This window comes from Dermacentor variabilis, chromosome 9 (assembly GCF_050947875.1).
Source record: "Dermacentor variabilis isolate Ectoservices chromosome 9, ASM5094787v1, whole genome shotgun sequence".
NCBI classification, from domain to species: domain Eukaryota; kingdom Metazoa; phylum Arthropoda; class Arachnida; order Ixodida; family Ixodidae; genus Dermacentor; species Dermacentor variabilis.
The window spans coordinates 21,213,353-21,230,908 of record NC_134576.1 but is presented as its reverse complement, the minus strand read 5'-3'; the positions used below and the strand labels follow the sequence as shown (position 1 = coordinate 21,230,908).

The 17,556-nt window shown below is 46.8% G+C and overlaps 1 protein-coding gene across 3 annotated transcripts in view; it reads right to left on the bottom strand.

Annotated features, from left to right (window-relative positions):
- Positions 1 to 17,556, bottom strand: part of LOC142592539 (TBC1 domain family member 25-like) — a 200,900-nt gene that overhangs the window by 88,972 nt on the left and 94,372 nt on the right. For all 3 annotated transcript variants that reach the window (XM_075704037.1, XM_075704039.1, XM_075704038.1), the window contains exon 3: positions 11,069 to 11,217. In XM_075704037.1, coding sequence (XP_075560152.1) covers positions 11,069 to 11,217 — 149 coding nt within the window. The remainder of the gene's footprint in view (positions 1 to 11,068; positions 11,218 to 17,556) is intronic.

Below are 17,556 nucleotides of genomic sequence, written 5' to 3'. Positions count from 1 at the left end.
CGAGTGATTGCCAAGAGTGATAACACGGGAATGTGTTGCTTGCACCGGCAGGACGCGTAAAAGATAACGCCAAGGAGCTCAACAACTTGACATTTCTGTCTTCTGAGCAACTGGAAACAGGCTTTTCACCCACGAATTTGTCTTGAGTGCGACTAGAAGGCATTCTGCGAGCGTGTAACATGGGCTGTGTTGTAGCCACCTCTGTGTACTTGGCGTACCATCGTGTCGACTGAGGCCAAGTTGTTTTAGAAATGCACAGTCACCCGTGTATTTGTGCTCTTAAAGTGCAGGAAATAATGCCCGGGAAGGGAGGGATGCTTGAAAATCGGATGTTTTCTTCAGATTTTATGGCATTGTTTGGGAGGAGCCTGTTTGCTACAAAATGTATATAGAAGTGAATTTATCTGTAATGCTGCTCATTCCCCACTTACTCACGTTTTGCCTCTACACACAATATTTCTGTTAGGTCAATATACCAGAATGACACATGCTTGTAATTAACTTTTTTTCAGCTGATGGCATCTGGTGGAGCTTCATACGGCAACGAATGCTGCTTACCTGGTGCCACGACTTTGGATGAACGCACAAGAAGACCGGAATGAGCATTTATATAGATCAAAATAAACATTTCATCATTTCAGATGTCTTGCAATTTTTTTATGAAATTGCACCTGACACAGATTTGGTGGAGGCGCGTAAAAATCGTTTGCAATCATTTTTACTAAACAATAAAATGATTCCGCGCCAAGGCCGCGCGTGATTCAGCAGTGGAAGCGGAAAAAAAAATAAATGCTGCACCGATCAGCGGAGCCGGCATGGTGTGTACCAGCTGGCGTTCAAAGCGTGAGCGCCCACAACCGAAACCAGAAGGTGTTAATACCATCTGCTTGGTGCGCTACAGTCGATTTGGCCGCTAGGCTCTATGGGAGTGTCTGCTCTTGTTGAATCTCTTTCTCTATGACTGCACGCTGACATGTGTCCTGCAGGACCTTTATTAATGTTTGTCCATTCCCAATTCAGGCATTCACTAAGGCAGAGAAGCTCTTCCTGAAGCCCCACCTGACCACGGCAGCTAACCGTATTTACACGACTGTAAGTCGATGTATTTAAAAATTTTTAAATCTGAAGTGGGGGGGGGGGGGGGGGGCGGTTGACTTACAATTGAAACCAAAACATGGTACCGCCAAAAAAGTGAGACCAACAAGATAGCAGGGGAGCTGAAACGTAGTTACAATTTTATGTTTGCTCTATGGCCCTACTCATAGTTTTCACTGTCCCGCACATTTCTTCACTTTTCAGAAGGGTTTTTCAACATTTTTTAGAGTTTGACAGCACCCACAACACTCATGGGGGGTGTCAATAGCCTATGGAAGTGCCGCTGTTCCATTCGCAAGGGCACCCCAGAGTGGCAGCGCTTGCACGGAGTATCAATAGTTCATGGAAGAGCAGACACCGCTCACGTGTTTCTATTTCCCTGTAGCTCTTAGCCATTGTCTTAGCATAGAGACGCGTTCGACTCGACTGCCAGCTACATGCTACTTCTATGCTTCCTCAGTTGTCATGCGTGCTCCAGGCCCACTAAACATTCGGCCCTCATTCACAGCAGCGTTCAAGAGGACTGCCATCCTTTACGCTGAAGAAACGAATCACAGCGCAGCGGGCCATAAGTTTGATGCTCCTGAATGGGTGGAGCGAGAGTGGCGACTGCAGCGAAGCAAAATTTTCACCTGTGACAGCAAGCGAAGAGTTTCCCACAAGCCGAAGTCAGGACACTTTCCAGAGCTGTAGACCAAGCTTGCGGGGTACATCGCTGAAATGTGTGATCGGTCCCTGCCAGTGAAGTGCAACGCGGTCATGAAACAAGCCCGGATCTCCACCTTTTAAGGACCTGCTCCACCATGAGTACAACGAGTGGCTGGCGCCAGAAGACCATGAACTTACGCCAACCGGACCTGCCAAAAGAGCCTTCCTGATGGCTGCGTGTGGTTGGGTGCATTCAGCTTGGGCTGCTATTCCTCAAGATGTCGTAGTGCGGTCGTTCGCCAAATGTGGAATTTTGCTGGACGACGACGCGCGGTGGGATTGTAGCAGCGATGACAATGGCAGCAGTAGTGAGGATGATGGCACAAGTGAAGACGAGTAGTCCAGTGGCCATGCCATCTACTAATAAATTTTCGTTATCGAATCATGCCCTCGGGTATGCTCTCTCTTTTTTTTTCTGTCAGGCGATATAGCGGGGTCGACTTACATTCGAGTCAACTTACAATCGTGTAAATATGGTACAATGTAAACACCAAGCAAGTAGATTCAACTCGTTGACATCTGTGCAATTGTGTCACTGTTCAGCTGCTGCTTAGTGAAGGCATTTTAGCGCAAAGAAGATCAACACAAATAACACAAGGGAATGGGCATCACAAGCATCAGTGATGTCTGGCCTTGTGTTTGTCTTCTTAGGACTACAGCGCCTTCACTGAGTATCAACCAACTCGCCCAATTATATTAAGTAGGTGTTGTTTGCTGTTGTGACATCCACTGACCAAAGATGGCGCCAAAGAGGTTCCCTGAAGAGTGGCACACACCTAGTGGCACATAGCCAAGTCAAAGAGGTTCACCAAAAAGCGGCCTCTACCCGGTGACACATATTCTTGGACTACACTATCTTCAGGATCAGCACATGACAATTGTGAGATACTCCACAAAAGCTGGCTTAGAATGTTGAAAAAACTTTACAGCGCTAGAGAATGGGGACCGAACACATACAGTGTTGTCGTAGTACGTGTTGTGTCTCCCGTCAAGTGCTCTTGACATGTGCGACCAACTGGCGCAATTCCAAGATATTGTTCAAAGAACATTGCTCAGCACAAAAACTCCAGTTGCCTCCCAGCCTGTTTAAGCTCGGCTGCTCCTATACACGGTGACACAGAGATAGTTTTTCTCGGCAACCACTGCACTGGTTTTGATGAGGTTCCTTGCATTAAAATGAAGTTAAAATCTAGAGACTGAAAGAAACAAATTTATTATTTAAGCAACCAATCTTTAATTCAAAATTCATGAAATTTCCAAATTTCAAAAATTCAGATATGTTTATAACTCCACAACTCTGCAATAACAAAGGACATCACCATTCTGTAAACTTCCCCTAATAATACATCTAAAGCAGAAAAAGTTGATTAAGTGGGCACCACTCTGAAATGTATCACTAATTTGCAAGGAGCACATTGGCAAGACCATTGTAAACACTCTAACACATTCAGGTAAGTCAGTAAAACTTCATTTGGGCCTAGTTGGTACATAATTATGAATTTAAACTTACAGCGTAACCACCTAAGACAAACCACAAAAGGAATGTGCGACACACTGTATGTCGTATCTTCCTTTTGTGGTTTGTCTTAGGTGTTTGCGCTGTAAGTGTGTGTCGTATCTTCCTGTTGTGCTCCATTTTAGGTGTTTGCACTGTAAGTTTAAGTTCAGTACATTCAGGTAAGTTCTGGACACATATCACGTTTGTCAGCTTTAGATGTTTAACAGATAGTGTTTACAAAAATAAGGTGTCTGTTTTTGTTGCAAAGTTACCGATTCATAAACTTCGTGCTTCCACTATTGTGAAACTTTGAAGTTTTAGGGAATTTGTCACGAAAATTACACATCTTAAAAACATTTTGCTTCTTCAACTCTCTAAAGTTCACCTTAAAATAGCAGGACAGTGTAACAAGTGTCGCTGCACTCCTATATTCGAAAAACAAAATTCATAGGCAAGGAAATTGCAAGAGGGAAAAGGAAATAATAGATGCTTATTACATTAGAAAGGAAGGAGATAAATATGTGAGCGCTCCCTCTCTTGGCTTGTTAGGAAAATAAATAGCTTTTTGTATGAAAAATTATGACGTAGCTGATCTTCCAGATGTATTCGCGACTCATGTACGCATGCCTATGCTGAAAAAAGTATAAAATGGCTGGAGAATTTCAAATAAACTTCCAGTTGGCAGTCAGCGCTTCTCTGTGGTATCTGTTTCCTCATGTCCTTGTGTTATCCGCGCTGTTCAACCTCAGTTCTAAATATGAAGCAAGTAGTCCTGATCAAGATATTACTAAAATTCACCATTCTTCCCAATGCAACATATTGTTGCAACATGGTGACCAAAGCAGCACCCACGCACCTGGGGTGAAATGAACATCACGATGCCACCGTTCGTAACACTCTTTTTGCAGATGCTGCGAGGCTAATAAGCGAGATCGAGCGACTTGACACGCCATGTGAGCACGAACTTCACGAGCGTACTCAGTGGCAACGTGGGGCACAGAAGGTAGGATAGTGTCAAAGGGCAAAGTGGGGTCGCAACCATACAAAAGATAAAAGGGTGAATATCCACGGTGTCATGTCGGGACGAGTTATACGTGAATGTCACGTAGGCCAGCATGGTGTCCCAGTCGTGGTGATCGTTGGAAACGTACATCAACAGCATCTCTGTGAGTGTTCGGTTGAGACGTTTCGTAAGACCGTTTGTTTGTGGGTGGTAGGCGGTGGACAGCTTGTGCTCAGTGGCACAAGGGCGGAGGAGGTCATCCACAACTCGAGACAAGAACAAGCGGTCGAGGTCTGTAAGTAACTGTCAAGATGCACCGTGCTGGAAAATGACGTTGTGAAGGAGAAAATCGGCGACATGAGTTGCGCAACTAGTCGGCAGCACCTTTGTTATCGCGTAGCATGTCGCGTAATCAGTAGCAACAGTGATCCACTTATTCCCTCTAGTCATCGTCGGAAAAGCGTCAAGCAGGTCAAGGCCAACGCGATAGAATGGTTCAGAGAGAACTTCAAGGCGAAATGCAAAAACACCCGTGTGCTTAGATTTAGGTGCACGTTAAAGAACCCCAGGTGGTCAAAATTTCCGGAGTCCTCCACTACGGCGTGCCTCATAATCAGAAAGTGGTTTTGGCACGTAAAACCCCAAATATTATTAGAGAACTTCAATTGGATGTAGTCGGCTGACAGGTGGCAAGGGAGGTTTCTTTCGGTGCTGACACAATTCGCAAGTTGCCCCATAATGCACCGGTGTCGTATGCCGTCGTATGTACACAAAACTCCAAGGTGTCCCGTAGTCGGTGCATCGTGAAGTTGTTCGAGAACAACGGATCACAGATGACGACAAAGGACAAGGAGCAACTCAGGGCCGTCAGGGTTGATATTGCGGTGGTAGAGGATGCTGTTATGCAGCACGAACATGCGGCATGTGCCGTGGGTACTGCCAGATTGCATTCCGGCGATGATGGACTGTAAGGATGTGTCGCGTTGTTGTTCAGCACACATGTCGGTCACATCAGTCAAAACCATCATGGAGGTCACCGGATCATGCACAACAGGATCTGGAGGATCCACGGGGTGACGCAAGAGGCAGTCAGTGTTCTTGTGCAGGTGTCCAGACTTATAGTTGACAACAAATGAAAATTCCTGGAGCCGCAAAGCCCAGTGACCAAGCCGTCCTTTGGGGTACCGGAGGAAAGACAGCAAGCAGAGGACATGGTGGTCTGTAACGACCAAAAATGTGCGGCCGTACAAATATGGCCGTAACTTGGCGACAGCCCAAACTAAAGTCAAGCACTCCCACTTGGTGATGGAGTAATTTCTCTCAGCAGGTGACAGCAGGCAGCTGGCGTAAGCTATCACGCACTCGGTACCATTCTGCTGTTGGGCAAGAACAGCGCCGATGCCGTGGCCACTTGTGTCAGTGTGGACTTCAGTCGGTGCAGATGGATCAAAGTGGTCAAGTATGGGAGGGGTGGTCAGAAACCCGATGAAAGCGGCAAACGCGTGAGCTTGCTCAGGGCCCCATGAGAACGGCGTGTTCTTCTGTAGAAGATCTGTCAAAGGCCGAGCAACGTCGGCGAAGTTTTTAAAGAAACGGCAAAAGTAAGAACACAGGCCGACGAAGCAGCGCACGTCAGAAGCAGAACGTGGCACAGGGAAACTGCGTACGGCGCAAACTTTTTCCGGATCTGGTTGGACACCGGATGCGTCAACGAGGTGTCCCAACACGGTAATCTGACAGCGTCCGAATTGACACTTTGTGCAGTTCAGTTGGAAGCTGGCTCTTCGGAAGACCGCAAGAATGGCAGCGAGTCGGGTAAGGTGGCTGCCGAATGTGGGAGAAAAACAATAACGTCGTCAAGGTAACAGAGACAGGTGGTCCATTTGTAGCCTCACAGAAGAGAGTCCATCATACGTTAAAATGTCACAGGAGCATTGCATAGGCCAAAGGGCATGACTTTGAACTGATATAAGCGATCGAGTGTGATGAAGGCCGTCTTCTCGTGGTCCAGTTCATCAACTGAAATCTGCCAGTAGCCGGATCGAAGATAGATGGACGAGAAGTATTTAGTTCCGTGCAAGCAGTCCAAGGCGACATCAATGCGTGGTATTAGGTAGACGTCTTTTCGGGTGATCTTGTTTAAATGGCGATAATCAACGAAAAAACTACAGGTACAATCTTTTTTTTTCACAAGGATGACAGGCGAAGCTCAAGGGCTGGCTGATGGTTCAATGACTCCTTTGCGGAGCATTTTGTCCACTTCTGATTGGATGACTGGACGTTCAGTATGCGACGCACAATAGGGTTGCCGACGGATAGGATTCGTGTCTCCAGTGTTGATATGGTGAACAACAGATGTTTGTCCTAAAGGCTTCTCGCCGAAATCAGAGATGTCGAGGTACGATTAGAGGAGGAGACATGTGTCCGTGGCCTGTGCAGAGGTGAGGTGAGGTGCAATCATCTTTGCCAAGTCATCCGTTAGGGAACCAGAGCTGTGAGCTGCAATTGGTGCGAAGAAACCGCTCTCGGCATTCAGACTTTCAATTTCGAATTCGGAAGTATTAGAAATGCTGGCCAAGAACATGCCGGCTGGAAGCACTTGAGGGCACAGGCTGAAATTCAGAAGCGGAAGAACGGCGTCGTTATTAGTAATAGTCACCAGCGTATGCAGAAGAGCAACGTTCCGGTTCAAAAGCACATCGATGATGGGGCGAAGGACATATTCACCGTCGGGAATCTGTGGCTGTACGGTCAAAGCGATGTAAGTGACTGCCTCAGGTGACAGACGCACATCTTGAAGCGAACAAAAGTGCAGTGGAGTGGTGCTAGGAGCATCAGCGACTTGGGGCAGTTCCAACTGAAAAATGCCGGTTGCGCAGTCGAGGAGAGCGGAATGATGGGATAAAAAGTCAAATCCAAGGATAATGTCGTGAGGGCAGTTGTCGATCACAGCAAACAGAACAGAAGTAGGGCGGCCGGCTATACTTATGTGCACAGTACACATTCGAACTACAACCAGCACGCCGCCGTCGGCCACACGAAGCACTCGTGCAGCTGCTGGAGTGAGGACGTTCTTTAAACGTCTACGTAGGTTAGCACTCATCACAGATACGTGGGCTCCAGTGTCGACGAGTGCTTGGACAGGTAAGTCGTCTATTTTAACGTCAAATACACTTCTCTTTGTGGGCACAGACAGAGGATTTACTGCAGTAGTAGGCAATGCAGCGCCACCTCTGAGGGCTGCATTTGTTAGTTTTCCGAAAGGGTGCGGCCAAAAGCCACAGGGGATGAAGGGCGACGTGGCTGCAGCAAACAGGAAGATGGACGAAGTGTTTGCGGTGAGCGAGACTGGTGTGCGTGCGGCGATGGTGAGCAACTGTACCACGTGTTCCTAGCAGAGTAGTCGGCGCTGTTAGATTCGGCGGTGGGTGAAACATTGCGGGCATTTCCATTAAAACTGCTCAGGTTGGTCGCCGTGCGAGGTGTTTAGTGCCACGAGTTGCGACAGTATATGGCGACATGACCAATGTGGCGACAGGTGAAACAATATATATTGTCTGGTCGTCCGCGGTTCTCAACTCAGTTGGATTGCGATAACGCGGAGAGAAGCGTTGGGGTGTAGTGAAAATAGTAGAAGGGCGTTTGTTTGCTCTGGGGTTGGTGACAGCACAGACAGAATGTAGGCCAAAGTTTTCAAGTTCCTGTCAAACGATGGCTTGCATGAGGGGAACTGAAATAGGAATAGCATCAGGGCTGCGCGAACAGAAAGCTGCCGGCACCATCGCGTCCAGTTCACATCGAACGATTCGCACCACGTCCTCTGATGGTGACGCATGCTGCTGTGCAGGCTGATCTTCACACGTTGACGTTGCGGCAGTATTGCGAAGTCTGGTGAATAAGTGCAGGACGCGTCGGCTTTTGGCCTGCTCAAATTGTTGGCACTCTTTGATGATAGCATCAACTGTGTGGGGATTTGGGGAATTCGATGCACCATTGCGCGGGCGCATTTCACCCATGTTCTGCAATCCTTAAGCCACATCGTCCTCGCTCCGAACCAGTTGTTAGCGGTGGCGCTCCACTCGCGGTGGTTCGCGGTGAGGGCGGAGCTAGTGACGTCACGAAGCGGCCCCTGGTGGCTACTGGCGTGACAGTAGCGGCTCTTTTTCTCCTTGGGACGGCGCCTGGTACGTACATGCTTCCTCTCGTCTGCCGACACCTTTGTGACTAGGACTGAGCTCACGCACGGTGCCTTTGCCCGTGCTGGGAGCACGTACCTCGTGTTGTTCCTATCCCGACGCTAAGCCAAAGAATGGGTGCCTAGTGCTCGCGTGAGGTCGTACCACGCCGAGCCGCACTCATCGGAGGCCCAAGCCGAAGGAAACTGCCCGAGCTCTCGCGAGTTGGCCCATCGATTATCGCAAGAGCAAATAGCGTAGCCGCCGGGACTTTTCCTACCGGCATGTCCCAGCTTGAGCCTGTACTCTCGCAGCGACGTGCTACAGGCACCCCTGACAGTATTTTCGCCCTTGGTGAGGGACCCCTTTGGTTCCCCGCCGTCCCGGGACTGGGCGTTCATGAAGTGTTGGGTGCCGTTGGAGACAATAAACGGTTTCCGTCAACTTAGGGCAATACTGTGTTCTTGCGTGCGTCGCTCGGTAGCCCTTTGTGGCCTGAGCTCGCGCGCAGCGGCACTAGAGGCTGACGGCTGACGCGGCCTTTGTGGCTCGCTAAGCTCGAATCCACGGTGGTCGGTACTCCTGTGAGACCCTAAAACCCCACAACTGTAGAGCAGCTTTTGCACATGAACAGATTAAAGGCGTCATCAGCAATTCCCTTGAGCACATGCCCTACCTTTTCAGCTTCTGTCATGTCGTAATCAGCTTTATGACAAAGCGCCAGCACGTCCTGGATATATGAAAGATAGGACTCTTTGGGGGATTGGGCACGAGAGGCCAGTTCCTGCTATGCGGCAATTTTACGGGCGGCTGGTTTGCCAAACAACTCTTAACTTCTCTTTGCATTCAGCTCCTCTGAGGTCAGCTCCCCTTCATGGTTCTCGAACCACACCTTTGCCGTGCCTCTTAGGTAGAATAATAGGTCAGCTAGCATAAGCGTAGGGTCCCATCTGTTGATTTCACTCACACGTTCGTACATAGTCACCCACTCTTCAACGTCGGCGCCATCAGTCGCGCAGAAAGTTCCGGTATCTTTGGGTTGCACTACTACAACTGAAGGGGACAGCATTGTAGCGGATGATAGTGACATTGGAGGCGGCAACGAAGTTGATCTGGAGTTCTCACCGTCATTCATAGTGAGGATGGTGATGCGACGTCTACTGTGGAGCTCCGTTTCAAGCCATGGTACCCCGCACCTCCCACTAATATGTTACGGGGATGTTGGGAGTATAGACTGGATATATTTACAGCATATACAGTAGAACCCCGCTGTTACGTTCCTCACTGCTGCGTTTTCCCGGCTGCTACGTCGTTTTCATCCGGTCCCGGCATAGCTTCCATAAGATTCAATGTATAAGGAACCCCGCTGTTACGTAGTAGCTGTGAAAACGTTCCCGCATGATACGTCGCAACTTCGCCCCCCGAACCCGCCTGGGCTAAAGTAGGAAACGCGCTCCAACCGCCATTTTGGTTTTTGACGAGTTTTGGCCGGGCTTCGCTGTGGAACTGGCTGCAAGAAGCCGCACGCCAGTTCAAGAGGCCGCCATCGAACTAACGTGCGGCTTCTTGCAGCCAGTTCCATAGCCAAGCCCGGCCAAGCCCGGCCAAAACTCGCCAAAAGCCAGAATGGCGTACAACGTCTAAGTCGCCGTGGATGCTGTCGTCGCGACGTCAGAGTGTCAGAGCATCGCCGAGATCGTTGGGAACTCGGTCGCGAGTGAAGCCGCAGACTGTGATGCACGAGCCGCATGATGCCGGGGAGTTGCCAAATCCTAGCTTTGGAGAAGCCGTCGCGGCTCTGGACCTCCTCTGCAGGTACGTTGCACCTCACAGCGACGCTGACAGCAATGCGGCCCTCCAGGCTATTGTGAAACGTGTGGCGATTTCTAGCGAGCGAAAGAAACGGCAAGCCACCATTCTGGAGTTTTTAGGTCCAAAGCGTACTCTGTGGAAATAAATTGTCTATAGTTGAAGCTGCACTTTTTTTTTCATTCATTTTCGGAGCTTTCCTCACTGTTGCGTTTTCCCGGCTGTTACATTTTTTTTCCCCGGTCCGGTGAAAAACGTAGGAACGGGGTTCCACTGTATACAAGCAAAGTCAATGTGGGCAAGATGGCTGACCAGCAACAACACGCAGCAGCCAGCGTCTTAGTCTTCTTCCTCTCTCTCTTTTGTCATCCTTCCATAACAATATTTATTCTAAATCAATCAGGCATTTGTCTCAAATGAATTTCTGGCCCTTATATCTATTTGAATAGGGAAATTGAAATTGGCCCTGAGCTAGAGCTACCCTCTTAACTATGTTTCACTGAAATTTGGGTGGTTCAAGGTAGCAATGTAGCTGTTTATTACATTGCCTACAGGCTCCCGTTCATAAGTAGCGTTCATACCCAATAATTAAAGCGCTTTCTAGTTGTTGAGAAATACAATAAACATGTATGTATATCTTGCAGAAGTAGGGATTGATTGAGCTGCTAAATACATCTGAGCACTTTGGCAAAACTGTGCAGACTGAAAAGCATTTTTTTTTCCATCCTCAGCAGCATGCCATTTCCTGAGCCGCGAGATAACAAGCAAGCAGCAACGCACTCTTGTCGTACGGCTTGGGCTCGATGCGCAGCTTGAGGCAGGGCTCGGAAGAGCTAAGGAAGGCAGCATCCAGGTCCCAGTCAGAGAGCAGGCCCAGGTACGCGTCGCCGCCCTCATCATCACGAGCCAGGTAGCTCACCGTGAACTCCCTGCAAGAAGCAGCATTGCTTCAACCTACACTGGCCCTCAGAGGAGCTGTCAGGAGGGCATGAAAAATTACAGAAATTCTTGCACGTGATTGACACCATTATGTGCAAGGTGTTGTGCGATCTCTGTGATCCATCATTAAGGATCCATCATTAGATTTTGGCGGAAACGAAAAAAAAAATATTTATTCAGATACAAGCAAACATACTGTTTGCATCTAATGAATAGATTGTCATGCCAAAAAGGAAAATAATGACTTGGGAGGGAGAGTATGAAACGACAGATTAAGTACTAAATTCCTTTTTGGCGCAACAATGTATTCATTGGATCCCTACCAACTCGCGCAGCAACAAGTTCTACTCATACTGTTCGCAGTGCCAATTTATGTCCTTTTCACGTAAGCGCAGTGCTGCAAATTACGCGTACCACATAAGCTCAACTACAATACCATGAACAGACTGCTATAAGTATCTAGGTGTTCACTTGACATCATCATTATCATGGGTTACTCACATTGAAACAATATGCGCAAACGCCTCGCGCACACTTGGTTTCTTGCGTCGCAATCTGAAATCTGCATCGCCCGCTATAAAAAAACTTGCATATCAGACATACGTTCGGCCGAAACTGGAGTACGCATCATCTATCTGGCACCCCTCGCAAGCATATCTCACCTACGAATTAGAAGCCATTCAGAATCGTGCTGCACGCTTTATCATGTCAAACTACTCAAGTAAAACCACCATAACTGAACTAAAACGCACACTCGATCTTCCCAGTCTCCAATCACGTCGTATCATATCGCGTCTATGCATGCTTCACTCTTACTACTATCACCCAATAGCCAGACACCCTCGACTACAACCCCCGCCTAGAATCTCTCCCCGCCTCAACCACAGCTGTCCAATCGCGCACATTCAGTGCCGTACGTCTTCGATGAGGGATTCTTTTTTTCCAAATGCAATAGCGCTGTGGAACACTCTGCCCGACAGTATTGTTTCTTCCGCCGACCACACGACTTTCCGTGAGAAACTAACAATCCACTACACCTAGAATGGTTCGTCTCAAATGCATTTGCTTATTGACCCCTTCTAAGTAATTAATTGATAGTGATTCGTTCTCACGCATAATATGTTTTTAATAGTATTTATGTACTATATATTTTGTTGTATATTATGGTTTCTTTACAGTGATTTTGATGATCTACTGCTTGCTCGGTTCCCTCCTGAGCGTTGTTTCCTTTTCTATTCTTCGTCTATCTTTTCTTCCTCTTTTCCCTCTTTAGCGTGATGAAGAGTACCTGATACTTTGTTTGCCCCCGCCTTATGTAATGCCTCCGGGCCTTTAAGGCTTCAATAAATGAAATGAAATGAAAGTTTAAATCCAAGTTATAATTTTAGATCACCACAGAAAGTAGTAAAAATTTTCACGATGAAGTATTGGTACTAGCGTTCTAGTGAAAGCAGATCGATACATGCTAGTACAGGATACTAAATAATTAAAATAGCATGTCTTGTGTTTTAAATGTGTTTGCGCTTTCTTCTATGCATACTACAATGTAAAGAAAGTTCACACTCAAAGTGATGCTGTCTCCGTGGCAATGGCACATTCATGGCATCCCTTACGGCGGTGCACATCAGTGCTTTTCTATACAGCCGAACCCACTTATAACCATACTGGTTTTAACAATATATATTGGTTGTAACAATGAGAAGCTGCTGCACCGTTAACTTTTGTATGTTTTCCATGGTGAAATAACCCGTTTACTACAATGCCTTGATGCTGCATTATCGGTTATAACGATGAAGTCTGGCTGCTGGGTGTCCGAGTCGGAAGGTAGTGAAATGCGAAATCCTTGAAAATAAAAAAAAAGAAATAGAACGAGAAATTCGAGCTGCTGCACCATGGGCCACTGCTCAAGTTTACCACCACCACCAACAGCCACCACATGCTCATTTTCCAGCCGTCTCCATGTGCCTCTCTCTCGTCGCCCTTCCACCCCTCCAAACACAAATGGGCTGCTCCCATAGCTTTACGCTGCCCCACCCTCCTAAACACGAATGTACCGTGCTACCTTCGCTGCTCCCAGCTTGCTCGCATGTTGCGTGCTGGCTCCTTATTCAGCACAGTTCTGCCAGCAGTTTGATCACTTGCATTCGTCTTTGTGTCAAAATTGTTCCTGGCCAATCGGTTTTTCAGCCTCGTTTGACTTTCTGCCGAAATGGAAGATGGCTGATCCGTCTGCTGATCATCAGCAATGCATGACACTGCCTGTGAAAAGAAAGCGCATAGCTACGGATTTGGAAACTAAGTGCTTCTAAGGGATGAGACAATCGTCATGAACATGCTTGCATCAGATAGCGACGGCGATGATGGCAGCGATAATGCAGTAGGGCAGGCCGCCTTAACGTTGTCCTCACAGGAGGGCTGGCAGATGATTTAGTCCTTCCAAGGCTTTGTTTTCACGAGGAACTTACCGCTGCACTATGTGGAGCACATGGGTGCCTCAAAGTAAGATGTAGGCAAGCTTCGTGTAAAGCATGCAAGGCCGACGGACATGGGGTTTTCTCGTGCAAGCCAGTGAGATGTACATGGTGAGGTGCTTGTAACGATCTCGCCTCAGCGTTTCTTCTGGATTTCTCAAGCTGACAGGTTGTCAAGGCAGCCTTCTCGCAATTCTTTAAAGCCCCTTTTGGGGCCACCAAAACGATGCCTTGGCAGTGCTCGCATATTGCTTGCCACCCATGACCCCTCTTTGCAGTTTATAGCAGTGCCATTCTTTAACGCCAACAGTCAGGGCTTGTTCCATGCGATCAGAGCGCCCAGGAAGCAGTTAAACGAGTGAACACAATCAGCAGCCAGATGGAGGAAGGTGGTGGGGAAGGGCACCGCCATAATAGTTTTCTCACAACAGCTCTGCCATCCCCCTATTTTGATTTTTTCATGCAACCCAGTTATAACAATTATCAGTTATAACAATGGAATTTTCATGGCATTTGAGTATTGTTATAAGTGGGTTCAACTCCATGTGCGAATTTGGGAGTGAGTACAACGAGGTCTTCCTGTGAGATGCCGTTGACTTACTGTGCTGTAAATAGGTGCCAGCACATCCTACCCTGTGTGTCAAGGTGAACAGAAGAAGCTGCTAAAGTGCAAGCTTACGCCTGCACTTCTGCACCCTGGACAACATGCCATTGTTGAAGCATCATGAAAGATGATATGCTTCAGCCTTCCAAAATAAAAAACACACATATGGCGTTATATGGCAAAGCATCGAAACCGTGACATTGCTAAAAGAACTTGACTTGTTTATAGCATTGCCAATGCTCAAGTGGACTAAGTCAGAACAGGCTGACGATGACTGGCTGTCAGTGACAGGAGCCACCAGTCCGTACATGCGAGAACGCACAATTTGTTTATTCCTACCATTTTTTAGAAGATAGAAACAGCACACCAAGGATAGAATGATTGTCAAAGAAACAACACGAAAACTGATTCGCAACTGAAATAAAATTTCAGTTGCGTGTTGTTTTTTTCGCCATCCTTTCAGTGCTCTTTCTAGATTAAAGTGGAAAGTTGGGCGAGCTGGTATACATTCATAATGGGAACAGCACGAACAAGACGACAACGAAGTGAAAGGACATAGGACGAGCGCCGACTCACAACTAGGTTTACTGAAACACATATCAGGTATATAAGCGACACAAGTCATCACACGGTCAATCTTTCTAGGACTCACCCAGCACCTGATTTTTTAGCAGTCCCACCATGTTGCAATTTACAATGAGGAAGGAGCAGTGTTACCTGCCTAAAACAACTGCCAATACAGATAGAGGTACTGCGACTGGTGAGAGCGTACAACAGAACTAGAAACATGACGAAACCAAACTGTCTTTATGTTTATGACAATGCAAAACAAGACAAAATAAAACAATCTTCAAACGAGCTGTCAAGCATTATGAAAAGGACATCAGGGCTCTGATTTTGTAGCCATGCCTTTTCCGATGCTATTCATCTTCAGGCTTCGTCTGTAGTCCAAGTGACATGCCACTGTGTGGCCATTCACCCTGAATAGCGGATTATAAGAGTGACATAGAGCCTTTGCTACATTGTACTGACCAGCTTTTTTTATTGTTATGCAGTAAAAAAAAGGTAACGGGACCTTTGGTTGTCCGGAATTAGAGTCGGGACTCGAAACATTTACTCAAAAGCCGGTACTGCCATGCTGAATTCGCGACAGTTGGGAACCCTACTTGTATCTTACCAAAGCAATTCGATAGAAAACCACGAAAGTAGCTATTATTATAAAATATTTCAACAGCTGAGAAAAAATGAGCACATCAGTTTGATAAAAAGATATCCTCCACGGTAACTCAGTGGCTATGGCATTCTGCAACCGATCAAGAAGTCACGCGTTCATTTTGTGACCGCACCGGGCATATTTCGATGGGGGCGAAATGCAAAAGCGCCCATGTAACTGATTGCAGCACAGGCGTATAAAACTCTAGGTTGTAAAAATAAATACCTCCACTATGGCATCTATTCCCCCAAAGGTTCTTGTCAACTCCATGAGTCTCACCAGTTAAACGATGAGCAAAACGAGAACAAGGTGAAAGCAGGAGCCAACATTTTAACAAGAGGACTTGTCTTCTTCAAGGCGACAAATGCTTTCCTCACCCCAGTATATATAGGTGGGATTCTTCTGAAGGGGAGAGGGCACAAGGTGGGTGGGTGCGGAAACGAGCAAAGGTGTGTTAGCGTGTCGAATTGAGAATAAAGGAGTACTGTGCACAAGCCCAGGGACCTGGCCATCTGTCAATCACATGTCAACGCCCGTGTGTCAGCCGGCATGTCAACGGCGTACACAGCAGCCCTCTATTACCTGTTTCACTGGTGGTCGTAGACTATCGTGTCTCTGAAAGAGATAATGGAAGGAGCGACAGAAACCGGTGCTCGTACAAAAAAATTTAAAAACAGAAAAGGAAAATACTGAAATGGTATAAATAAACAAATAAAGGTGGAAAAACGGAAAGAAGAAAAAAATAGGAGAAAAGAAAAGGAAAAAAGAATGCTAAGAACCAAACAAATGTTGTTGCCTATAGCTTGAAATTTAATGCAGCGAATGGATTCTAAAGCTCCCTTTGAAACGTTTATGCCTATTGGTTGCAATGTCTTCAACTTATGGATAAGGTATGATTCTCTGTATTTTCTTTCTCATTCCGAACAGAAATTTGACTGTAAGATGTAGAGTTTAAGTTCATCAAAGTTATGACCTAGTTGGTTGAAATGCTTGGCAATGGCTTTGGGAAGCTTTCAAGCTGTGTCCGCGTGATGTCCGTTTAATCTGACGTTCATTGATTGTCCTGTTTCACTAATATATTGTTTCTTACAGAAGGAACATTCAAGCATATAAATCACATCCGAACTTATACATATGAAGTCAAATCCAGCTTCACTTGTACAACTATTTGCGGTGCTTTTAATTTTAATGTCACTTTGAAGGTGCCTGCAGGTTTTGCACCTAGTGCGACAAGATGCTTTTATTATGGGGGAATGCTGTTGGCTGACTTTTGCGTGCACTAACATGTCTTTAAGGTTCCTGTTGCGACGATAGGTAACCCTAGGTACATCCGGGAACGCTTTTCTCAGACGCTCATTACTTGATAACATTGGGTGGTACTTTCGTAGGATGTCGTTTATGTTTGGGAGTGCATTAGAATATTTTGTTATGAAGGCCAGCAGTATGTCAGATTCTGGTGTGGGCTGTTTCTTTGCCAATTCCGAGTGTCTCTCCAATCTTGACGCCTTGGTACCCGCCTTACCTTAGACGCCTTACATTACTAACTTGCGATTTGCTGATGACATTGCCTTGCTTAGTAACTCAGGGGACGAATTGCAATGCATGCTCACTGACCTGGACAGGCAAAGCAGAAGGGTGGGTCTAAAAATTAATCTGCAGAAAACTAAAGTAATGTTGAACAGTCTCAGAAGAGAACAGCAGTTTACGATACATAGCGAGGCACTGGAAGTGGTAAGGGAATACATCTACTTAGGGCAGATAGTGATCCAGATCATGAGACAGGCATTGGCAGGCATTCTCAGATCATGAACAGCAGGTTGCCATTATCCCTCAAGGGAAAAGTGTATAACAGCTGTGTCTTACCAGTACTCACCTACGGGGCAGAAACCTGGGGGCTTACGAAAAGGGTTCTACTTAAATTGAGGACAACTCAACGAGCGATGGAAAGAAGAATGATGGGTGTAACATTAAGAGATAAGAAGAGAGCAGATTGGGTGAGGGAATAAACGCAAGCTAAGGAAAGAATAATGGGTATAAGAAG